Source organism: Cygnus olor, chromosome Z, assembly GCF_009769625.2.
Source record: "Cygnus olor isolate bCygOlo1 chromosome Z, bCygOlo1.pri.v2, whole genome shotgun sequence".
NCBI lineage: Eukaryota > Metazoa > Chordata > Aves > Anseriformes > Anatidae > Cygnus > Cygnus olor.
This window is the reverse complement of record NC_049198.1, coordinates 61,950,926-61,977,759: the sequence shown is the minus strand read 5'-3', so window position 1 is coordinate 61,977,759 and position 26,834 is coordinate 61,950,926. Positions and strand designations below refer to the sequence as shown.

General features: G+C 38.4%; 1 protein-coding gene across 1 annotated transcript in view; it reads left to right on the top strand.

Moving 5' to 3' along the window:
- Positions 1-26,834, top strand: part of PRDM6 (PR/SET domain 6) — a 67,836-nt gene that overhangs the window by 26,317 nt on the left and 14,685 nt on the right. The window contains exon 3 of the mRNA XM_040541262.1: positions 24,163-24,290. Coding sequence (XP_040397196.1) covers positions 24,163-24,290 — 128 coding nt within the window. The remainder of the gene's footprint in view (positions 1-24,162; positions 24,291-26,834) is intronic.

Genomic DNA, 26,834 nt, shown 5'->3' with positions numbered 1-26,834 from the left:
AAATGGGATAAGGGCTAAGATGACTTAATATACTAGAATCTCTTTCCATTTTTATTACCTGTTTTTTAAGCACCTTGAAGTTGTGTGCCCCAGAAATAAATGAAACCTATTCCTGTTCCAACATAAAACTAACACACAATCATTTCAGTGCAACAAAAGAAATCATGAAGAATACGAGTAAAGAAGATGAGTTTTAGAGGAACAAAAATATACAGTTTACTCAGATATGCCATGTGCATGTCAAACTGTTGAAGTATCCAAATACTCTATGCTGATAGCCACTACGTTTTAGAAAGGAATATTTACATTTTTAATGCAGAATGGAGCTAGGATGGAAAGCCTGAGAAAATAGAAGGGTGTGTGAAAATGAAAAAGAAAGAATGGGCAAATAAACCCTGGGAAAGGAAGAGCTGTGTCTAAGCAATGTCAGAAAGCAGGAATCAGGAGTGTTGTCAATGAGGAACACAAGGTGACTGCTGGACATGAGCTGTCCTGAGATGTTGTGCTGAAGAGCCGGTAGTGTTGGCCTTCATGTCACCATGAGGAGAGGAACTTGAGAACAACTTATGTTACCTTTGGAGTTCCTCTTCCTCAAGGGGACAGGCTGTGATGATTCAGTTCTGGTGGGAGTTATTCCTGTGCCCAGTGGAGGATCCTTGGAAATCCTCCCCTTGAATCAGGTCTAGAAAAACAAGGAAAGGTCTAGGAAAACTTTATTCACGTTACAGAAAGAAGGTTTGGGGATTTTCTGAGATGAAATACTGCTAGTTCCACCCCCACCCCCCCACCCCTCCTCTCTTCTTTTGTTATATACTTCCAAGTCTGTTTTGGCAAGGAAAAGTGCTTATAACTCTGTTTCTAAATGCAAGCCAAGAGCCTCCTTCACATATCTGGGAACTTCTCTCTTCCCCTTTCCTCCTTTAATTTGCCTTAACCTTGTTCCAGAATCATTACTTTATTTGCCTCTCTCTCTCTCTCTCTTTTTTTTTTTTTTTTTTCTTTTAATTTTCTAGTAGGACTGCCAACAGTGAGCCAGTTAGAACTAGTTGTAGTCTACAGCTGGTTGCAAGAAGGAGGTGAGATGATACCACCAAAAGCACAGACATGGTCATCAGATGCTAGCACCATTTGTTCACACTGAACACATCTACTTTGTACAATGAGGTGTTAGGCTGAATTATTTCTGAATGAGCTATTGCATCTACATGGCACAATAGGGCTCAGTTCTCAATATTGTTAGGCTGGATGAATCACTGCAGTGTGTGACACATTAGGTGTGTGCACGTTTGGCACATTAAGCTGCATAATGTAAGCAAGGTTTGAGATTCTGCTCCTCCAGCCAATCAAATCAGAGACCAACCAAGGCTGTGAGCAGAGCTTTATGATTAGTCTGAATACAAGGTGTTACTACTCTATGAGAAAAAAAAAAAAAAAGTGTCCCAATTTGCTTGTTGTGTTGAGCTGTTTATTGTGATGGTGTCTAATTAGAAGTGCCAGATCTTCAAGTGCATCTTATGTGTGAACCTCATATAAGAAAATTTGAAACTAGAAGACATTCATCTTTCTATTCAACTTAATTTCAAGTGTTGAGCTCACGGCAGAATCAGAGAGATTCATTATCAAACCAATGACAAAGCTTGTGCCTAGTTCTCTGGAAGCTTATATAACGTTTTGATGTGTGATGCTTAAAGCACTTAAGCAGTACCATGTAAAGAAAAGGAAGGGGGTGAATGTGCTTTGAAACTGAAGGTGTATGAAAAAAAAACACCCAACCAGTAATACTCTTCCCTTCCCTTCCCTTCCCTTCCCTTCCCTTCCCTTCCCTTCCCTTCCCTTCCCTTCCCTTCCCTTCCCTTCCCTTCCCTTCCCTTCCCTTCCCTTCCCTTCCCTTCCCTTCCCTTCCCTTCCCTTCCCTTCCCTTCCCTTCCCTTCCCTTCCCTTCCCTTCCCTTCCCTTCCCTTCCCTTCCCTTCCCTTCCCTTCCCTTCCCTTCCCTTCCCTTCCCTTCCCTTCCCTTCCCTTCCCTTCCCTTCCCTGTTAATAAGGGTTTCAGTGCAGGTTATACCCCTGTAAACTGGAACAGAAATTACAGACAAGTGTCGCCCTTGCATTACATTTTCCAGATTTTCCAAGTTTGTCAGACTGAATGCTCTTTGGACAATGTTTCTGACAGTTTAATTAATTATAATGGAAGTATAACAAAATGCTCATGCCTTTAACTGTATTCTTTGGCAAGTATTGCACTATATGAAGAGCTTCATAACTCTAAATAGGAAAAAACCCGATATATTAGTTTAGCTTTTTCATTTTTATTAATGGTCTTTGTTATGTGCTTCCTTATGTGGGAAACAGACTTTCAGACAAGAGTGAAAACAAGAAAGAACAAAATAAAAGTCTCTTCCGGTGTCATGCTAAAGGGCTCCGATGAGCATTGTGAATGGATTAGGTCCCATTCAGTGAACATGTTTGGAAAAAAAGAGGTATGGTATAGAGTTTAGTCCCTAGTTATAGGTATATATTCCTTGGTGTTAGGATCAGATGTTTACAAGAAAAAGAAAAACGAAAACAGTCAAATAGCCTCCCTGTAACCACAGTTGCTTCCACCAGAGGCTACTAAGCTGTTGTCCAAGGCTCCCTGGTGGTCTGCAGGACCTTGCAAAATGTTCTGCAGATTACATGGAGGACTGAGTTCAAAGGAGTCTCCCTAGGTGGTATATACATGAGCTGCATTTCAGCACCATCATGACAGATGCTTTCCCTGACACAAGACAGGACCTGCACCATGCTCAGTGTTGGTATTCCACTAAGATTTCCACATCTGCAGTAAAGGATGGCTGTGTGCTCATCAGATACTCGTTTGCAAATGACACATTTGTGTGTGTGGGCACTCGGTTTGCCTGTGAAACTTTGCCAGAGGTGAAAGTGAGTATCAAAGCAGAGTATGGACACAGCCTACTTCGGCAGCTGAAAACTGGCTTTCCTTTCAGCTGGTTGCAATGTCTGGTTAATAAGATTATGGTAAGAGTCACTAGATGACACTGTTACATAGTTTCACACAATCGTTTTTCTTAGTGCCTGTGCTCAGTCTTTGAAGATATTCTGCACAGTCTTCTGCATTACGGTTCCTATTAACTTGTACTGTAGCAAGCACCAGGAATATTTTCTGTCTAATTAAGTCTTTCTGGCTACGCTTTGCTGGAAGGCCAAGCTGGCCCTTTGTGTTGGACAAGACTGAATACAATTTGCACCCCAAAGACCCAGATTTGACAACACTGATTCCTCCTACGTTAAGAAAGAAATTTGTGAAGATCCTTTGCAGAACTGGGAAGTTCATACGCCCAGCGAGGTGGGCAGCAGAGTGCTGCAGTGTACCGCGGGGTGTTTTGCCATGGAGAGAGCTGGCCACCAAGGGGACCTACAGCTGCCTTTACTGGAAGCCACCTTGCCCACCCAGCTCAACCTGGTTCTGCCATGCAGTGGTGGACTTTGTGGAGCCACTGTCATCTTTCTGTGTGGAAACTCTGCTTTCCCTTGGCTATTCTCCCAGGGGGTGGGAAAAGAGTCTCTGGCCCTAAGTAAAGCCTTGCTTCTCCTCCATCTGATAAGGCTGAAATAGTTAGGCTCACCAGGCTCTATTATTTTATGCTTTCTATTGTCAAGCTCCAGACATACTGATATTCTTGCCACTTGCATATTATCTCTCAAGGCTTCCAAAGAATGACTTGAGGCATCCCAGCCAGTCAAGTCGTGAAATTAAAGTTGGGTGGAAGTGGTACACTTTTTTAAAATAACTTTTAAGCATGTGTGTGAAAAGCTTTTCCAACACAGTAGTTTTGTGAGCAGCATGACAAAGAGTGTTGTTTGTTGTTGTTGTTGTTGTTTTTGAGCTGCCCTACTGGAATTGTTTACTGTCATTTTAGCTCATTTTAGGGAAGCAGCTTTCAGCAGTAATAAAACCACAGCTCCCCTAAAAGCTGTTGTTGCTGCTGCTGTTCAACAGGGAAAAAAAAATGGAGAAGAAAAAAAGAGTTCCTTACATTATTTCTCTTGATTAATAAGCAGCATCTTTACATTCTTTTCATAGTCCAACCATAATGGAGGCTATTAAAAATTTGTATGGTTGACATGATACTATATATTTACTTACAAATATATTGAAATAAAAACTCTGTTCTTGTTTTGCTAGTCCAAAATGAACTACAATAGTCACAATCTAATGTTCAGATGATAAAGTCTTTATACAATTTTTATTTTATTTTTTTCCCTTTAAAAGTATGAGAATGCAACCAGAAACAGATGACTTTCTGAGCTCTAAACTCAGTGAACTCTATCCTCTGTGGCGTCTTATATCAGGTCATATCTGCACTCTTTCAGTCACAAACATTTGATATCGATAAGTTAAGTATCTAGTCTATTATCCTTGTTTGTGAGGAATTGCCTGCTGAAGGAGCTTGTTTCTCTCTGTTTTCTCAATGGAGAAAAAGGATATTGTGTAGCAGGGTTAGATTGTATACTTAACCTTAGCCGGTAAATGATATGTTGGATGAATCCTACCTTTAAGTCACTAACAAACTGCTTTTTACAGTTCATGTGAACAAAGGAAATGATAAATAGTGGCCCAATATTTATCATTAGTTTGCCTATTGTAAACTCACCAATAGGGGTGTCTTACTCTGTATTCAAAGATGTGTCTACACCTCTGAGCAGATACAAGCAACCTAGCTTTAATCAAGACAATTATTTCAGCTGTATAAATAATGTAACTCCAGCAATACCGAGATTACCATTGGATGCAAAACTTACATTAAAAGCTTGGTTAGTATCTTTAAGTACATCCGTGCTGCAGTGGTTGCCCTGCTGTCAGTGACCTGGATAGCTAATTTACACCTAGAGAACTGATTTGTCTGCACCAGTCCCAGACACTTTGACTACAGCATAGTAGACACGCTCTAAATCAGTAGGGTTTTAAATCTATGATTATACTTGGTGCATATGAAAGCAAAATTGGGCTGGTATTTTTTCCCATGCAATGCATCTGATGTCTTCTAAAGCAAAGACTACTTAATTTAAGCACTGTCTGTTTCACAAATGCAGAGCCACCAACGTTTTCCTTGCGAAACATTTGTTCCCAATTGTAGCCATCAGAAGGTCAGAAGAAGTTCAAAATTACATGATGGAGTTTATCTACTTGTTTGGAAAAATGATCTGGTCATTGCCATAGCAAGTTATATTAAATTGTTTTGGTTATATGAGATAGGATTTTATATTAATACCACATTTTTAACATATTTATAAAACAGTTGAGCTTTGACTATTAGAGCTCAGATCTGTGCAGTTTTATAGCTGAGACATTTGCAAATTTACAGTTAAAATTATTTTGGCAGGGACCAAATATAGATGCATTTTAAAAGAAAAACTTCAGATAATTGCATCATGATGGATCTTTTGAATCTTGTTCATTTCTGCTCTCAAAGATATTAAATCAATACAAATCTCAGGATTGACTGTATGCAATATATGGATGATGTATGTGATGAGGTTTGGATTTTTTCTCATTTATGTGCACATTATATGAATATGTGCCATTAAAGTTGACAGAGCATTTAGGCAGAGTTGCAATGTTAGTGTCATGGTTTATCTCAGGTGTAAAATAGGAATTAAAATACATATATATATATATATATATATATATTGTAGCAGTAGTATTACAGGTGAAAAGTGCTACAATCATCTGTTATAAGAAAGAAAAGGTATTCTTGCCCTTTCCCTCCACTATCATTGAAAAATCTGCCAGCTGACTACTTGATGCTGGTTGTTGTTGCCCAGACTTAAGAGGACTTCCATATGACGCAAAAAAGATAGTTCAGCTATAGGTACATTTCATATCCATAAAATTTAACTATGTTATTACTAGTGATTTACCTGTAGCAATTAGAAGTTATTTAATTCACCTAACTATCCTAGTTCTTAGGAGGACAGCAATCACTCCTTCATTTTTACTAAATTTGGAGTAATAGATATATAAGACAAAGTTAAATCTGAAATGTGGAAAAAGTAGCAAAAAAGTAAATGACAACAGGAAATGTCATTTTCTTCTTTCAGGACTGCCAGACATTCTGTATAATACAGGATATCCTGTATATATAGTGAAGTCAAATACAAAAAGCATACAGGGCACACACTTTTCTGTATTGTCATGGCAACTGACGCTTTCCCAAACACCCAGAAGCTTCAATTTCCAGAGTTTCAGAAAAACAGCAACTGCATCTGGACCTATTGCATGTGCAATTAGTCCAACACTTGAGATTTGTTGAGCCTGTGCAAGCCGTGCTCCGTGAATTTCTATCCAGCACTGCTCCAGATGGCATCTTCTTGTTATTTACACTCCCTGATGTAAGTTCTGAAAGTAGTTAGGTGGTGTTGGGATGCTGTGGAGAAGGTTATCAAAAATGCAGATAGGTATTAATGGGGATCAGCAAATGTCACTGTCCCAATCTATACACAACTGTAGAATTAAAGTTAGTTTTTTTTTGTTTGTTTGTTTTGTTTGTTTGTGAGACGTCATTCTCACCACCATACCTCTTCTCTATTTTCACATCACAAGGCCAGACATCCAGATATCCCAGGACACCATTCCTCCTGCTTCTGCAGTGAGAGACTCTACCCTACATTCTGCTCCTCCACATGCTGAACTTCCAACAATATCAGCAGAAGTGCCGAGTACATAATAAGTGAAAAATATTTAGATATTAATGTTACATAGTGGAATCATTGTAGACATGAAATTATCACAGCAGTGAAAGTTTTGGTGACAAAGGACCCACATCCATACTAAAACCAGGCTTCATTAGTTCTGCTCACTGAACAACAGGCCTTTAAATTATGGAATGCTCCTGAATGTACCTCATTATTAAGCCTCTGGTAAGTGTCTTTTCCTCTCAGTCAGTTTGTTTATTCATCCCTGATTCCAAGGATTTGCTCAATTTTCTAGTAAGTATAATATATTTCCTATCCAGATGCCACATGGGATTTCTAGACAATTTACTTATCTGGACAAAATAAATGTCTTTCCTTTGAAGCCTGGAGTAACTCACATCCTTCTCTGCTCTCTATTGGAGAATGAAAAGTTTTTGAGAAAAAGAAGTGAAATCTGTCACAGTGAAATACTATCATATTCTTTTGGATGATCCTCGGTATTTTTTGACAGAATGAGTCAGCAGAGGCTAGAATCATAGTGCATTAACCTCTCCTGTCTCACTCTTCCCATACTCCCAGTTTCTTGGAGAGTTTCTAGACAAATTTGAACAGGCTAAAATTACAGTCCTGGGACTGCAGCAGCTGTTTGAACTGTCTCAGTACAGTGTCTTATCTAAAGTTGGCTGTGACTATTTAATACCAGTGACTCCGTGATGCTGAAGTACTTTTTCATCTTTTCCTCTCACCTTTTACTTCGATTTTTGGCTGAAAACATTGGCCTCTTTAGTTTACTGTTGTTAGGGGGAGTGAGTTCAAGATACTAAGCAACCAAGGGGATTGAGTTTAGGAATGTTTTCAAAATAACTATAAAATATGAAATTTATGTTATCCACAATATGTTGGAGGTCAGTTCGCCCTCAAAACATAATGTCTGACAATTGTGCTTTCTTAGTGTGGGTTAGAAAAAGAATATAGTAGACTTAGGAAAACATCATAATTTAAGAAGTGACACATTTCAACAAAGACGTAAAACTGTAGGCAGTACAGAAAAGAAGCAAAACCTTAGGAAACCATTACTTCATTAGGACAAATATTTTATGTCTTTTAAAAGACTCCTTATTAAAAAGGGTGAGCTCTAGGGCTTTCATGTTCGCATGAAATCATAAATCTGCCATTTGAGAACAAGAAGTTCTTCTTTCTATGGATAAATTGATTTTTATTACAGCTTCATCAAATTCTTTTAAAATACTTAATCTGAGTATATGGGTAAGAGTCGGCACACAGACAGTTATTCTTAATCTTTCATTTTACAAGTGGAGTGGTCGAGCCAGTTAAGAAAGTCAGCACCATCAGCCAGTATGCAATCTGCTGTGAGGCATTAAAAGAACTGAAAAAGAGCTCATTCCCCTACTATTAGCAGGAACATGTTTACTTTGAGGAACCCCTTGCACAAAAAATATACAAATATACTCTCTTATTTTCCACATTGCTTAGCTTCCCTAGCTCTTTCTTCATTATGCCTTCAGGCAGCCAGGGGATTCCAGTTGGCAAGGGAAGGGCTTAGTTTTTGACTGTGGAGATTCAGGGCTTATTTTCTACATGAATGGAGCTGGTAGAGCTCTGTACCCCATGGGGAAACTCAAGGCTTTTCTCTTCTAGCAAAGGGGAAGCGGGGCAATTCCTGTTTAGCCTTGGAAAACTGTAAAATAGCACTCCCTATCAATCTCTTGTATTTAAGGAGAGAATTTTTGTGATTATGCATGAGGGAAAAAGAAAGAGACAGGAAGGGAGTGGGGAAAGGTTAGGCTTTCATCACATTTTCTGGTTCCCAATTCATTTAGTCTTATCTGTGTCTTGTAGATTGCAAGCTCTTAGGTGCCGTGACTGTTTTTATGTATGCCTTTAATGGCCTATCACTGGTGTACAGCAGATAACTAGTTACAAATTGTTGGGGTTTTCCAAGGAAACCATTTTTACACCCTCCCCCCCAACCCCCGAGAATGCTGAGAAACTAAAACTGTTTGCATAAAAATGTCAGTTTCAGTAAAACTCCTGATGAATAAAGCTTTGGGGAAAATAGTTCAAAATCATCTAAACATGCTGTTCTTACATTTTCTAAACAGAAAGTTCATTATTCAGTTCAGAACTACTTTCATTTTTAAAGTTCAATAAGCTTGTAATGAAACATTTTATTACAGTTTATAAAATCTTGAAATCATCCAGATGATTTTTTTTTTCAAAAAAACTTGCTCCAAAGCATTTTGTTATTGTTACTGGTTTACAAACATTGTGAGGTTTTGGCTATAACCAGTAAGATCATTCTGCATGCAGCTCTGCCAAATAGTGATTAACTTCCCCATTGTGTTAAGCTTTGAGGATGGTGGGAAAAAAATTAAAATAAGAGCTAGATTATTTTGATTTGTTTTTTAGAATTTATACTTAGGGAAGAAATAAAACTCATCTTGCATACATCACTTCACTGTTAAAATTTTCATCATGAATTATATTCATTGTTTCTACTGTATTTTAATTCATGCATCTGCTTTTTGTTCCTTTGTGAAAAAGTCAAATATCAACATTTAAGGCTGCTACACTTGTTGATCAAACTACTCTCCTATTTCTGAAGTTTACCTGCAGCCTCTCTGTTAGCCTACATAAGCATTCCTGAAATTTTCACTTAAAACTGCTTGGTATCAAAAAATACCCTTTTACCTAAAATTATTTTGGTACAGAGAGCAGAACTGAGAAAAGCTGGAAGGAAGAAGGAAACCTGCCTGATGTTAAAGACCTACAGCTAAAAAGGAAAAATGCAGAATGGTATAAAGAAAAAAGATGAACATAAGCCTTTGCAGTCAGTCCTTTGTTTCACTCTAATGAAGCATTCTTGTGTGCTTTTCTGCTGCCTTGATAAAATGAAAGATAGAAAAAAAAGCATGATGAGACAGTGGCTGGTGGGAAAGTAGAGGCAAGTAAAGAGAATTGTGGATAACATTGGTTAGATATAGAACTGACAGCAAGAAAAATATTTCTTAATTTAATTAGAAATAAGGACAGAGAAGAACCATAATGGCATAAATTATATTCTTGTAACAAGGTGCTGTGTAGACATGGAACATCATAACATGTAAATTCAAATGTAACTGCTTACAGAACATACATACGTTTTGTATGCATTTTTAGAAGTGGCATAGTGGCAGTGTGTGATTCATTCCAGGAACAAGGAAACGTGTCTCCTGCTGAACTGCCAGCACTGTTTCCGTCAGTATCCCTGTGTTGCTTGGACTTCTCCCATTCCCGTACAGACTTGGTTAGGTATTGGATAGCTTCTGAGAACTGACTGAAGCCCTGCAGAATGTAGTTTGGCTCCATACTAGCAGGGGGTATCCCACAGTACTGTAGTAGTGTTCTGTTCTAGAAGGCGCTAATTCATATTTATTCCTAAATCTATGTCATTCGATAGTTATAAAAAATTTTGTTAATTAACTACCCTATATGTGGGGTAGATGAAAAGCAGGCTACAGCATTACTGCTTGCTTCTAGGTCAAATCTTTCTGGGCTATTCTTTTTGGGCTTTTTTTTTTTTTTTTCTCTCTCTCTCTCTTCATTTTTACTACTATCCAGGTTGTTTTCAAAAATAAACGCTTCCATTCTCACCAGTTGAAGTTCTGGTTCATGTTTTAATTTTCAAGGTGTAAAGATTCATAATTACATGAGCAATTACTCAGATTTGCCAGTCATAGTTGGAGATTAATTACAAAACACAGGTTCACAACAATGAGCTTGCCAAAATCTATCAAACATCGATCCCTTTTCATGTCAGCAAATATGGAAATGAAAAGGATAAAGGAAAGCTTCAACTGAAAAGCAGTTGGAACCTGTTGTGTTTCATTCACCTCAACAGATTGGCAAAACATTGTATTGATGAGTCCACCCTTTATTTACAGTGTACACAATTCGTGACAGTGGTTTTTATAACTCTGAAAATTACACTTAATAAATATGAGAAGATACAGGTTTTCTTGATTACTTAAACCTAAATGTTTATTCAAGCTTTCATGAGAAGTTTCTCTTAATTTAAACAGAACTAGGGCTGCTGAATGGATGCCATTTTTTTTGATGTGGACTCAGTACATATGAAACAAGTCTTAATAACATCCACACTCATTTAACTGGTAAATGTAATCTACAGAGGCTTTGCCTCATGGTTTGCCTATTGCAATCAGAATGAAACTCTAGTTGACTTTTCATAGTTGGATTATATTTAAGGGTTTTATCCTTCATTTTGTGTAATAAAATGATTTCTGGTTTTAATTAAAAAATCAGAAGAAACGTGTAAATATTGCTGCTGTAGTTCAGAGCAATGAGATATTACTTGTATTTTCCCTTTCGGTGTTGATATTATGTAGAAGTTGGAGACACTAACACATTGTAGATATTGTTGCTGAGAAGTAGAAGGGAAAAAGATAGTCTTGAAACACAGCCTGTGAGATGGCACAAAGCCAACATACTGAAAAATGGCAAACGTCACATTTAACAGCTGGACGCAGAAATATTTCTCTTTAATTTGGAAGGAGAAAATTTTTTCACAGCAGGGCACTCTCAAAAGAGCACAACATCAAAGAGGGTGGGTCTCCCCAGTCAAATATCATCTGGCTCCAGTGATGGAGCAAAATGAATGAACTGTCAGGACTTTTTTCCAGTGTGTATGTTTTTGCCAAGTAAAAGGTTCAGTGGCTTGTTCTGATCGCAGACCAAATCCTGATAATGGAAAGCTGATTCCTTAAAGTCTTCCTCTGATCAACTGACAGGCAATGTCTGAAGAAGACCCCAGATTGATTGATGGTCCACTTTGTATTGATGGCCCCTGCCACCCTTAGAGATAAGTGAGATATGCCAAATGCTTAACAGCTCTGGAGGGCTCCTGTGATTGTGACTCAAGCAATGTTCTAATCTAAAGTTATAATCCTCACAGAAACAAACTATCTTCCAAAGAAACTTAACATGAAACTTACCAATACCAGACCCGCACTCTGGGAAAAAAAAAAAAAAGAAAAAAAAAAAAAGGAATAGCACCACCACCAGAAAATCATCTCACATTCTTCAACATGCGCCAACTAGAAATATCAGTGTTACACTTTAATGCACCCTTTTCATCTGCTTTTTGACTCTGACTTCAGCTCTGAGAATCCTATAATCTAACAAATTTGAAGAAATAATACAGCACAAACATTTTTCAATATAAAAATATAGTGGCACAGTTTGTACAGCCATTACTCATTTGTTTTATGAGGAAACTCAAGCATAGTTTATCATATACTTTATTACTTGACCTTTTAATCATCATCTGGGGAACTTAGCATTCCAGACATTCCAAAATATTCCAAACTAAAAATATCAGTGTGCCTCATTATTTAAAACTCACAAAGGAGTTAAGTATATTTTCTAAAATATGTCATTTTAACTCATTTATGGGGAGTCTTAATAATCTCAAAAATGGGACATTTAAAAAATAACAGAAAGAGCTATCTGTGGATTCTCTGTTATACTAGTAAATAGATGCTCTGCTGAGATAGATGTTCTACATTTGCACTGTAAAGGCAGTCTCTACCTATATTTGCTTGCAATATCAGGGTGAGGGTAAACAAATGGTACACACATACACACACAAAAGAAAAAAAAACTTATCAAAATCCCTGTTTTCTACAGCTGGGGGATCAAGACACAGGGTTTAAGTACTTGCTGTAAGTCACATGAAAAGCTTTTTTCAGAGCAGGAACTCAACCCAGACATCTGCAGAGTAATTCCAGTGTCTGACTGGAGGTGCTTAATGCCATTTTAGATCCTGGAAAGTATCTAAGACATCCACACAGGACTGACAGGTAAGGTACAGAACATAGCAGGACGTGCCTGCCTTCTGGAACAGTTGCTGGAGGCTCAGCAGGATACCCAGAGCCATCAGAAACAGCAGTGAGACCTTGTGCTTAGACACCTGAATTCACGCTTTGCACCCTAGTCCAGTGCCAAACCCTTATCTGTGGGTCACCAAGGTTACACTTGGCAAGAATGCCTCTGTCACAGCAAAGTAGTGATCTTGACATTGCTTGAAAGTTAGGTGATTTGTGGAAGGGCTTTAATTTCAGGACTTTAAAAAAAAAAAGTTTTTTCTGCAAGTAACTTGTTTTTGCTAGTTTTACTACAGGATTGAGAGTGTAATGCTAGTTTTTGATTGCTAGTTAGGATTGAGAGTGTTTTGCTAGTTTTACTACAGGATTGAGAGCTCTGTGCTTGAGAACTAAGTACCTATCTAAACCGGTCCTTAAAAAGCCTAAGTGTATAGTATAAGAGCTTTAAGAAATCCTGAAGGTAAAGAAAAGGAGAAGCTCCAAGTACTTCAACACACTTTGTGCTTTTCTACAAACAAAACCCTTAACCTAGCCAGCTTCATAGTGTTAAATGATAGCTGTGTCATGTGTTCTATGTGTGATAGTTTAGTATGTCTAAAAGTATCACTAAGCACTCAGGCTGGGATTTATAAATCTAAAATCTGCTACCTGCCTGGAAATGCTAATTTGCACATAGACATAGTTTCATACACTACACTGTGAAAACACAGTCTGGAAACGTGTTTTGGAAATGCACTCGACAGAAATAACAGGAGTAAAGGCTCCAAAGTGGTGCTCTCCATGTCCCATCAGCCTTTTCTTGGTCAGTAGTAAGGTAAGCCCTGAGGCACAACTGAACAACAGATCTTCCTCACTCTCCCTACTCCTTCAGTCCTTCTTGTGTATTAGAATCAGGGCTGTTTAGAATAACTTCCATGGTCTTTTGATCCTGAGTGATTTTTCTAAGGTCACTGGGTAATCAGTGAGTCAACTTCAGAGATATGTACCACTCACCTGTTTCAGCCACATTGCCTAGCTTGATGCTGAGTGATGAAATCTGCCAAAACTTGTTTTTGTACATCCCGCTTTGAGGTGCTGTCCTCTGGCACGTTATGTTGTGGTTAGCTATTTTGCTCTTTTAATTCTTTGCCCAGCTGGATGGATGTATCGACTATACGGAAACAGGCTGAAAGAACACCTCAGCTCAAAGGCAGAGGACCTTTTTTGGTTGCTTGTAAAAGAATGAAAAACTATGAAACAAATGTTTTCAAAATTTTACTTTATGATGCTTAAAGGCTTTGAGAAACAACAAGAAAACCACCAAAGCTCTGTCATTACCTTGCAAAGGAACTAAATCAGCTGCTGATTTTTGATTGCTGTTTTCCTTCCTTCTTTCCTTCCTTCCCTCTTTCCTTCCTCCCTTCCTCCCCTCCTTCCTTCCTTCCTTCCCTCCTTCCTATTCCAGCTTTGATCATTTACCTCTCTGTTTTTAAACCATCTTTTTATTTTTATTTATTTATTTATTTATTTTTCCCTGGCCTCTGCATAATGAGCCTAAATTGGCAACACTTTGTTTTCATGCTTTGTGCTGGATATAAAAGGTCTGTTGCCTCCCCATGTTCTTCTGCAACCATGTCTGCCTGGGCATGCAGCACCGTAAGCAGGGTGGAAATACCAATACCAAGCAAAAGAATGACCTGTGCCTGGAGTACCACTGCTTTTTCCGTCGTATACTGGAACTGTCAAAAGGGTGCAAAAGCACTCTCAGAAGAGGCCATGTTATATCAGCAGATGCTTCAGGAGCAAGCATTGCTCCTTTACAGGCCTGTCTGCATGGGAATGCTTCCAACTTCACATGCACGTTTTCTGCCCTGTCTTCCCGTTTTGCCCTGATGCTGGGTAACACTGGTTTGTGTTATGTGTAATTCTCCCCTACTCTAGGACAAATACAGTTTAGTGTCCAAAAAAACTGTTGAGACTTTTCTTTAAAAAATAATTAAATCAAGTCTGCATAATCAGCAGTGCATTGCTCTCGTGACACTTTCTGGAATAAGGCCCCAATCCTCCAACTGCTTTCACAGATGCTTGATTTCACACACGAGTAGTCCCATTGAGATCAATGGGACTACAACATGTGCGTAAGTGTTTGCTGGACTGGGGTCTAAGTGAGAGATGAAGACTTTCACCTAGCACAGACAGTCCAAAACAATGTTTATAGTTTCTTATGTTATAATCCTTTGAGAAACATTAAATCTAAATAGTTTTTAATATTAGTTGGCAAGTATTCTCTTCTATAAATTTTGCTAGATGATGCCTGCTAGATTAAAGAGAAGAAACATTAAGCAGATATTATGAGATGTACACTCCATATCAGATATGGCTAATTGTACAAAATTGCTTTGAATAGTGTGAGCAGTTAAAGATCATTGGCTGTCAGGATACATTTCTGTGCATTTTCACAGAGGTGTTGCATCTCAGAGAGTGCATTGCCAACAAACATTGGAGAACATTTTACTCTGATTTTGAACAGTGAGGCCTCTTGAAGTTTCCTCCTTGATCAGTTATTTCAGATCTCTATTCTGTTTACAGTTTATAGCCGTTCAGGATGCTTCAGTGCAGTTAAGAACATTTGGAAATCTTTGTGTTAATTCGAAGTACAAAGAAATTGACATGATTTTACACGCAGTATAAAAATTTCAAAACCCAAACCATTGTTTATGTGAGCTGCTACATTTTCTAAATGGCAAAAAAATATTATCCAGTTATTTAAAAATAAAAAATAAAAAATTAAGCACTTCAAAGTAAGTAAATAGTTATTGACATATTTATTACACATTCACATATAATCTATAGTAACTAGCTTTCATGATCTACAATAGTGGTAATATTCTTATTTCATCATAAGCCAACAAGATTAGATGTTATCTGCATCACAGATACATATATTTTTATACATATTTATATATATATCTGTCCATAGAGAGTCTGAAGGCATATTTTAAGTGTCAAAACAAATCAGTTGGTCTTATCAAGCAACAGAATATATAAGAATTTACAACCAATGGATTTCTGAAACAACATCTGTATGGATGAATAGGAAAACATTCCAAACGTTTCCACTTATAGTAAAATGAGATTGTTGACATATATACTACTATTTTTCATACCAGTTTTATGTGTGTAGTTGGCTGTTACAGATTTAATAATATTTATTAGGCATCAAAGTTAGAGTTATCACAATGCGATGAATAGTTATTTCTTTATACTGGCTAAGAATAATTTGATTGTGTGTTGTACAGGTAATATAAAATACAGTATGCCATTCGCAAAGTATCCCAGTCTTTAAGATATGATCTTTGTAAAGGATGTGATTATATGATGTTGTTATTATCTATCAACATCAGTGTTTCTTTTTAGTTAAGCTATATTTGGAGAATTTTCCATTCATTGCTGTTTGCTACTAATTTTCATTATATCTCATATTTTTTAATACAGGCAGACTAAGAATTATTCCTAACATATTTGCTAAGTGGCCTGGCTTGTTCACCAAACTAATGAATTAAAGGAGAAAGTTGTGATAGCTAAATGCATCTACACAGCTTTCTCATTCAGTTTGTAACAGTGAGAATATGTGTATTCAGAAGGGCCCTCCTCCTCTAAATCAGATGCCCAGAACCTAACATTCAAAATATTTAAAGTCTAAAGGCATTCGTTATTTAGACTACTGTTATTATCAAACGTATCCAGTTGTTTGAGTTTCAGCCTGAACTAGACTCCTTAACTGTAATCTATTCAGGAAGTTTTTCTGTTTGTCTCCTCTTTTTCAGTTCCTGCAATATCTTATGAACTTTTCAAATTTTCTGGATAAGATCCTTTGACAGTGTGTTGATTTCAAAGGGAGCTGGGCACCAATGTACTACACAGAATTCAATCTGAACAACTAACTTATCAAGTCATGCATGTAATCCAGTTTGTTTTCAGTATGACATGATTAGAAATGCTAACAAATAAATAACGTATACATGTCATAATAAGCACTAGAGCCCATTGGCATTTTGCTCAACAATTGTTGCCTCAGGCAAGCAATTACTGAATTTTACTGTGCACTTACACATGTGAATCTCAGAGCTTTTCAGAAAAGTAACTGTTTGTTATTTCTTCTGCTTTAAAAAAGAAAAGACCTTCCTTGTCATTTGTAAGTAAGTCAGCTGTTAGATCTCTCTTCTACCAATAATATGACTGAATGCTGTCTCCCAATCTATTGGAGTATATATGTATTCAACTTAACTTACAGAATACTCTATAGCATAGGTTGAATACAGTGCTGGAGAGAAACTGAAAACAAACACACAAACAAACAAACCGCCAGCACCACCAACTAAAAAAAACGCCAGTTTTCTTCAAACGAAATAAACATGGGAACCGTCCCAAAAAGGACCATGTAGGTAAATAAATCCCATACCTTTTTGCTTGTATCTTTCCTTTCCAAAAGACAAAGTGAAAAAAAGGACAGGGAAACATGGCCTGAGTGGTTGAACCATTGTAGACCCTAAGGAGGAGATTGGACTCCAAGGTTTAGGGTGCATCATAAAAATTGGCCTTCAGTTGGTGGGTCTTGCTGGCTCTAAAAAGAGGGTGCATGGAGGGCTGCCCATCTCCTACAGAGTGGCAGTTACATACCGCAGTTTAACAAAGACTGCACTTTTTGGCACTGTTTTACCCTCTTTTGGTGTACAGTTATCTGTAGTGGATGTTGTAGTGCTGTTATATCAAAAACATGGGTTCACAGTAGTGACACAATTGCACAATGTAGAGATTATCCAGTTTTAATGTCCAAGCTAGCAAAGAAAAACTTTCACTGTTGCTTTGGTTTGTAGGTTCATACCTTGTTATAGAAAGAATATAGCTTGGATGGGTGCTCCCTTATCTGACATGTCAGACTGTTTAATCATAACCTTCTGCATATTTCCAGTGGTTTATCCATGCTTTTTAAGAGTGGCTGATGATTTAAGAAAGGTACGTACTCACCACAAGCACTCCTTGTTGTCCTGACTCTTCCCACTGAAGTCAAAGGTAGAACTTCTTGTGGGAGAAGGCAGCTAATGCAGAGTGATTTGAAAATCCTGTGACCTTATGCATGTGATGTCAATAAGAATAACAATGAACAGCAAAAAGCAAGATCCTCTACTAATGGTAGGCATTAATTCTTGCATGTTTTGTGGTTTTCTTCACATTTCTTTTGATGTCTTGCAACATGAAAAACTATTCTAATAGCTAGTTTTAGAATACAAATGTACATACAAAGAAAAATTCCACTTCAGGACCAGTCTTTTCTCTCTCTGCCTGCAAGGAAAATGAGAGGTCAATTAAGTTGTATGCTAATACCTTTTTTATTTGACTAAATGGAAAAATAAAATGCAGGCAGAATTTCAAAAGACACAATCCTTCACCAGGCCATGGAAAGAGAACAAAGGAAAACAACAGATACAGAGGAAAGAACTCCAATGAACTGACCATGTTTCCTCTCCCTGTCTCTTCTGTGAAATTGTTTTTAAGTGCTTCACAGCTTGGCTTTCTCTGTGGCTGTGCTATTCAGGCTCCTTTATTCTAAAATTCTGTGGTGTCTATACCAGCAAATGGTACAATGGTCTTTAGCACTGGGATTTTATTTTATTTGTCCCATCTGTCCAGCTGAGGCAAGAAGCAATACTGCCTCAGCATTGAATTGAGAGTTCTCAGAAGGTTCTTTAATGCTCTGCTTTATCTCTTATACAACTTAAATCTTACATGGTCCTACCTAGACTTAGTATGTTGCCAGTGTGACAGATGTTCCAGCAAGTGCTGTTTATTTTCTTAGTAATAGCTGTTCACAGATTTTAGAGCATCACTTATGTGAGATGCTGCATGCTTTAGAAATTATATTATTAACGTCATTATGTATTGCTATCATCTTCGGCATTATAAGTTTCAGCATCTACAGCTTCAACTAATTATCAGTAATCAATCCAATACGTAATAAATCCAGTCCTTCATAGGAAGGACTTCAAAGTCCTTCCCTTGGATTTGTATGTGCATGCTGTTAGAAGAGGAACCTGACCAGTGTCTGTACATTGGCATCTTAACTGCTTTTTCCCCATGTTATCCAGTTGGCATGCATATGTAGGTCATAAGGAATAGCAGTGTCAACCTGTAAGAAATATCATGATATACTCCATGCACTTCTGTATCTATACCTTGAATACTGAGTAAACAGGTGTTGGTATGGAGTGGAATATATATATATATATATATGTATGTATGTATATATACGTATATAAATATATAAAAGAATTTTGTTGTGCTGGATGCACTTAGGACTTACTTTCTTGGAAAATGATGTTGGTTTTGCTGTATTCTGAAGTCAAACAATTAAAACTGTGGAATAATAATATATTTCACATTCTGAGTCTCTTGATATGTAACATATCTGTAACCTAATAATAAGTAGTCAAAAACCTACTAAAAAGTTAATTAATTAGATGTGAATTATGAAGGAGGAACACAAGGAAAGTCAAACAAGAAGGTGGGTGCAGTTCTCTTTTATCAAACTCTGGTCTCCATCAGTAGACTGGTACACTACTCAAAACTGGAACAGACCATAAACTAGATATCTTAACATTTTGAAACATTTAAAGCAAAAGCAAAACAAACAAACAAACAAGAACCCTTAAAACTAGGCAAAAATGAAAAAAAAAAAAAAAACAAAAAAAAACAAAAAAAAACAAAAAACTAACAATTATTTGTGGTCAGAAGAGGGAAAAGATCCTGTAAGCACCTTAGGTAACACTTCCAAGTGTAGTCAAAGTAGAAAAATGCAGCAACTAGTTTTGTGTCCACTGTTCAGATTAATGAGTGTTGTGAGATACATGCATTCTCCGTAGGGAGTTGAGTGTTTTATTAACACGAAAAGGAGGACTAAGGAGAACCTCCATCCTTTACTGGATGTAGGGGGAAACTTAGTGATGAGAGATGAGGAAAAGGCTGAGGTGCTTAATGCCTTCTTTGCCTCAGTCTTTAGCGGCAAGACTAGTTGTTATCTGGATACCCAGTACCCTGAGCTGGTGGAAGGGGATGGGGAGCAGGATGTGGCCCTCACTATCCACGAGAAAATGATTGGCAATCTGCTACAGCACTTAGATGTACGCAAGTCGATAGGGCTGGGTGGAATCCACCCGAGGGTACTGCGAGAACTGGGGGAAAAGCTGGCCAAGCCACTTTCCATCATTTATCAGCAGTCCTGACTATCAGGGGAGGTCCCAGTCGACTGGTGGCTAGCAAATGTGATGCCCACCTACAAGAAGGACCGGAAGGTTGACCTGGGAAACTGTAGGCCTGTTAGTTTGACCTCAGTGCTGGGGAAGCTCATGGAGCAGATTATCTTGAGTGTCATCATGTGGCACTTGCAGGGCAAGTAGGCGATCAGGCCCGGTCAGCATGGGTTTATGAAAGGCAGGTCCTGCTTGACGAACCTGATCTCCTTCTATGACAATGTGACACACTTGGTGGATGAGGGAAAGGCTGTGGATGTGGTCTACCTTGACTTCAGTAAGGCTTTTGACACCGTTTCCCACAGCATTCTCCTCGAGAAACAGGCTGCTCTTGGCTTGGACTGGTGTACGCTTCATTGGGTTAGAAACTGGCTGGGTAGCCGGGCCCAAAGAGTCGTGGTGAATGGAGTCAAATCCAGTTGGAGGCCGGTCACTAGTGGAGTCCCTCAGGGCTCGGTACTAGGGCCAGTTCTCTTTAATATCTTTATCTGTGATCTGGATGAGGGGATCGAGTGCACCCTCAGTAAGTTTGCAGATGACACCAAGTTAGGTGCCTGTGTCGATCTGCTCGAGGGTAGGAAGGCTCTGCAGGAGGATTTGGATAGGCTGGACTGATGGGCTGAGGCCAACTGTATGAGGTTCAACAAGGCCAAGTGCCGGGTCCTGCACCTGGGGCACAACAACCCCAAGCAGCACTACAGGCTGGGAGATGAGTGGTCAGAAAGCTGCCTGGCAGAAAGGGACCTGGGAGTATTGGTTGATAGTCGGCTGAATATGAGCCAGCAGTGTGCTCAGGTGGCCAAGAAGGCCAACAGCATCCTGGCTTGCATAAGAAACAGTGTGGCCAGCAGGGCTAGGGAAGTGATTGTCCCCCTTTACTTGGCTCTGGTGAGGCCACACCTCGAGTACTGTGTTCAGTTTTGGGCCCCTTGCTACGAGAAGGACATCTAGGTGCTCGAGCGAGTCCAGAGAAGAGCAACGAAGCTGGTGAGGGGTCTGGAGAACAAGTCTTACGAGGAGTGGCTGAAGGAGCTGGGGTTGTTCAGCCTTGAAAAGAGAAGGCTCAGGGGCGACCTTATTGCACTGTACAGGTACCTTAAAGGAGGCTGTAGCGAGGTGGGGGTTGGTCTGTTCTCCTACGTGCCTGGTGACAGGACGAGGGGGAATGGGCTAAAGTTGCGCTAGGGGAGGTTTAGGTTTGATATTAGGAAGAACTTCTTTACTGAAAGGGTTGTTAAGCATTGGAATAGGCTGCCCGGGGAAGTGGTTGAGTCACCATCCCTGGAGGTCTTTAAAAGATGTTTAGATGTAGAGCTTAGTGATATGGTTTAGTGGAGGACTTGTTAGTGTTAGGTCAGAGGTTGGACTGGGTGATCTTGGAGGTCTCTTCCAACCTAGATGATTCTGTGATTCTGTGATTTAGTTTTGTTTTGTTTTAATAGCTACTGTAAGTGTTTAAATATTTATGGATGTGTAATGCAGATGCAGGTGAGTATGTGCATACACATAGTTTGCTATAATGTCCAAGTTCACACACTGTGCTACAGGTTTACTTTTTCTCTATTATGGCAAGCCATATTTCACCCTGCTCCTTCACTGTAGCTTCTTCAGGCAAATATATTGTGTTTGCCAGATTTAGACAAATCTAAAATGACTAAGAACTGGTGCACAATGGTAATATGAATAATAATAACCATAACAGTTAAGTATTTCCAGATCTGAAGTAGGCTTATGCAATTTAACAAACAGATACTATGTAAAGTTATTTTTCTTTTAATGTTAGGGTGTCTACCTCATTACAGGTGGGTTTTCATTTCTGTAACAATGGTGCTAAAAGTGCTATGGGGTGAATTCTGGCACTGCAGCTTTACTTGCAATGTCGGTAATATTTCCCTGGGAAAGGACAGAGCATAGCATCACTGATGCAAGAGCACTTGCAAGAATAAAGCTTTTAGAAACACTTAGTCCTGCAAGATGAAGAGGTTCTTGGCATCTTTTTTCTCTTATTGCCACTGCAATTGATTCAAGGTGATAGAAAGGGTGATAATGCCTCACAGTCATGGAAAGCAGAGTTATGGAATGTTTACTTTGTTATTCCAGTCTTCTCCAGCAGAAATCACTGCTCTTCTATGGGATAATGCAGACAGTGACAGAAAACTGATCCATAGGTACAAAAAAAGAGGATAGAGCAAAATGATCTAGAACCTGCACTAGACCCAGAAACACTTGGTAGAGTGGTTTTACCTTCCTTGGCACTCCAGGTCAAGGCCTTAGAGAGAGTTCCAATTCTGCATTTTCATGACAGGTTTTAATTTTTCTTGTCAGGTCATGATTGTCCATATACACAAAGTTGTGATTAGGTCCACGTGTGTCCAGATATGGCTGTCAGTACTGACTGTGGCTGTCTTTGCCTTCTTGTTTTACAGAATTTGGAGATTAGATGCTATCAACTCTTCATTGATGGGAATTGTTTTTGCCTCATGTTAAGCAGTTTATTGTTACATTAGTAAACACCACATAAATGAATAGATAATAAACACTGTGCAGAAACTGTTTGTATAGATATTGCCAAAATGATTGCAGCCAAATACTGTTAGTCATTATTTTTTCCTTCTTTTCCTTCTTGTAGGCTGATTTCCTGTATAACTTTTCAGTTTCCATCACAGCTTTTTATTGCTTGGCATATTTCGTTCATATATTCAGTACGCATTAGCATGTTTACACGAGAACAGGTTCCTACTGGTAGTCAACAAGCTACCACATTTAAAAAATAAACCAAACCACCGGTATTGGGGTATTTGTTCGCCTCTGAGGGTTCCTCCTGTTTTGCCTAATTTTATGCCACTACTCAGCATCTTGCTTCTCAGCCCAGGAGTTTCTGGCATCTAATCACAGGCACTTTGGAGCAAATGATAGAGATCTCTGTAGGCAGTTGATTTCCCTGTGTCTCATGCCCTAGAGATGAATATACTGCTCCCAAGTACTTCCAATCTCTCTTGGTCAAGAGCAAAAGCAAGGCTGGCTCCTGAATTTGCTGTGTGGGGAATTAGAGAACTACATTCTGGTTCCCATGTATGTCTTTGTATGCATTGTAGGAAACACACTTTTAATAATTCAGAAATATTGAACATATTCACATAATTTCTGAGATGATTCTCTTAATACTGAAATAGAAATGCAGGCTTGTTAATTTGCTTTCTCTACAAATGTTCAATTAAATATAATAAACATTTCCCCTTTAATTTGCAGAATTAGTGCTTTCAAGAAAACAGATTGAGTTAAGCTTATACAATTTCAAAAGGGAAAACTTTTTTGTCGTAGGATTATTATCTAGGAGCAAAAGAGGAGCAAAAGATCAGAAGATTAAGTTTGCTTTGGAAAATCACCTAATTGTTCAGAGGCAACTCTGAAGTTTAACTAAGTAAGTGTGTAACCGGTAAAAAGCTTATGAGACCATGTGCTTTTACTAGGAGTAGCACTTCCTAGACATCATTTTTAATGAAGTCAGAAGGACAGGTGTACACAAAATATGTATCTTTACATTTCTAATACTCCGGAGCAGCTATATTCTTTGACTTCAGAGGGAGCAACCAGTGCAGAATAGAGACATAGTACTGCCTTTTAAAGAAATTACCCTAACTGACTCTCATGTCCTTAGCAGAAATGTCATATTTAGGAAAACTATGATTCCCTTAGGACTGATTTCTCATTCACTACTTCAAAAAATTATGAGTCTCAAGGGAGCTTCTAAAGGCATCTTCAAATCTTTTTCCTTCCAGTCTCATTTGTTTTTGTCTTATGAGTCCTACAGCTCTCTAATGCGCCACATGAGGTTGCTGAAGTACATGTTCTTGCTGCAACTGAGATGTGAAGGAAGGAATACTTGTTTAGGTATCACTACTGCCCCTTGCTCAGATGTTCCAGCGATTTCAATGCAGACTTTACATCCAGATTTTCTTGTTTATCTGGCAGTTCATTATTTAAGGCCAGCCTGTCAAAGTAGGTTAAATATTCTTTGGGAAACATGGTCCCATCTTTGAGACACCACAAACATGTTTAATACAAAAAGATTGGCTTGATAAAAGGAACATGATAAACTTGCATCCCCCAAAATACTTTTCTGCTGTTTTTGCTGTATATTTCTAAGAGCATCAGTATGCAATGACAAATCTCATGGCAATAAATTCCTGGAAAAGGCACAGAGAGACACCAGCACAGCAGTGAAAAAGATTGCTGATGATTTGTTCTGACTACTTGACCTTGTGACCTCTTCCCCAGATATATGACCAAGATGGGACACTGCAGCACTTTATTGATGGTGGAGAACCCAGTAAGTCAAGCTGGATGAGGTACATCCGATGTGCAAGGCACTGCGGGGAACAGAACTTAACAGTGGTTCAGTACAGGTAAAGTACGCTTCATTTACTCAATGCAGCAAAAAGAGGTTTTTACTGAAAAATCAGACTGTTACTGTCACTGGTGCTGTTACCTTTGATTGCAAAGAAAGTGGTAGTGCTTTTGTGAATGTGTCCATTCGGGGCAATAGAAAAGCTACAGAGTGTAGTGAGAAGATGTATAACTCTTCTTGCCAGGAGTTGAGGCCATTGCAGCATGCACATCAGGCTGGGCCCTCTTAGGTGCCATTTGTGTGGCAATCACACTGCACGAAGCACTCTGCTCGTTTTCAAATGGTCTGATCAGACGCATGTCTATAAGTAGTCTTCCGCACTTCCTAAAGGTGTGTGTGCTGGAGAAAGGGGTAAAGGAAAGAGCCCCACTTGAAATCAGGTTTTCTGAGAGAGCCAGTCATGAGCCATGTGTGCACCTATGGCTTATCTGCAGAGTGCACCTGCTAGCCATGATTGTTAGCGCTTGTGCCTCTCAGGTTGCTGGATAGAGAAGGTCAAAATGTGAAGAAAATGTAAAGAAATTATGGTGCCTTTTACTTTATACTTGCAAACAGATCCAGAAAACCTAGACAATGCATTACATAAATACATGATCTCAGCTATAAACAAACCTTTTTTCTCAGAATCAGAAGCAACTGCTTGGCCTTATTAAACATGATAGGAAGTACATCAAAGAGTGGCTTGTGTTTGCCAGCCACAGTGAGCAATCCTGGTTTTGGCTAGTTGTTTTAGAGAGTGGAGTTTCTTTTTTTCTTCTTTTTTTTTTTTTTTTTTTTAAGAAGGAATCTTAAACTTATTTAAAGTATCTTTAAAATTAAAAATAAAACATACAAAAGCAAGCTAAAATGAAATATATATAAAGTTTGATTTTCCCATAGGGTTCCAATTTAACGATGGTAAAATTGTTCAATTGCATTTTCAGCTTTTTTATTCTCTGGCCAGTTGACTAAATAATGCCACACAAAAAAATAACAATCCTATTTATACATTACAAATGTTTTATTATACCTTTAAATAGCTGATATTTATACCTAAAATCCTGTCAGATTTTAAATAAACGCAGTAGATAATGAATAAGGATTGCTGTAATGAAAGAGTATTTTTGTGGGTATCTTGTGAACTATTTCTCAGTGTGGCAGGGTGTGTGCGTGCATATATACATAGATATATAAAAATGTGTACATATATATAGATGACAAACCTAAATGGAACACGAACATGAGAAAGTCATTACACATCTGTCAATATTAAGTGGATTTTACAACTTTCCTTTCATGATGGAGTTTTTTACTTAGAGTTCCCTCTGTTGATCTGTTTTTGATTACTTCAGATCTTTATAAAATGAACTACAAAAACACAATTTAAAAAACTGGCATCCATCACCAGTGACTGCATCCAAGTGTAAGAAAATAGAAAAGTTGGACACTGAAAAACCGGCCTAATTTTTATTGTACATGGACGTCCTCCTCACAGAAAGTCAGCTGGTTTAAATTCATTCTGTTATGATTTGTAATATCTAAACGGAATTTTCTTCAAAGTGCTCTTGATTGATTGACCTTTAGCTGAACGTTTTGTTTTTATTTTGAGGCTGACAATAATGTTTGTTGGCATGTGTTCTGCTTCAACTGCGTTGGGACGCCATGAAGCTATCTTTATGAGTCATCCAACCACAATACTAAATACATGTCAGCAAAGGAAATATTATCCGAAAAGGGAAAAATCCCTTTGATGTACTTCAGCATGCAGAGATTTCTGCGAGTTTTGGAAGCTCTGCACGCTTGTAAGGAACGGTGTACGCTTACACTTTTTTTTTCTGGCCTACTCCAAGCCTCACAGACCACCCATTGCTCAAAAACAGTTCTGCTCTTTCAGCAGTGAAGTGTGTCATTTGGTTTTAGCACATTCATTTGCTGGGCTGCTGTGTTTATGTTAAGGGAAGCCAAACTGAGAGATGAAATGTTACAAGGGTGAAGTACAAAGTAGACTCAATTTTTCTCAAGTTAGGAGATACTGGTAATTTATAGCATGGCTTTGATTTTCATTTTTATGTAATAGTGGAAAGAATTAATGAAATGTGCAGTGCTGGGAAGAAAGAGAGAGAAGAAGAGAAGAGGAGGAGGGAAGGAGAGGGAGAGACACAAAGGGGAGAGTTTTTGTCAGATATTCATAGAACAGTAGGAAAACCATTCTGCTTAGCTAGCAGTGCCCTCCTGAGACAGGGTGGCAGTAAGCGAGGAAAATAACAAGATAAATGAAATTTTTGCAGCTGCTAGTAAAATATTGAGAATCCGCACTTTTTTATTGATCTTTATGATCCTGTTGCCAAGAGCCACTTTGCGGTGACAAAATATGTTGACAAGTGCATATCTCACTGCCATGAAAAATGTGGTAAAGGATTCTCCTTGTGTCTGCAGTGTTATACAAGGAACAAATTGCATTGCTACAGCCAATTCTTTATAGAAAGTCTAAATTTAAGGCCTACCAACCCTAAACACTTTTATCTTGAACTTCAGGCTAACATTTGTAGCAATTCTTCACTGA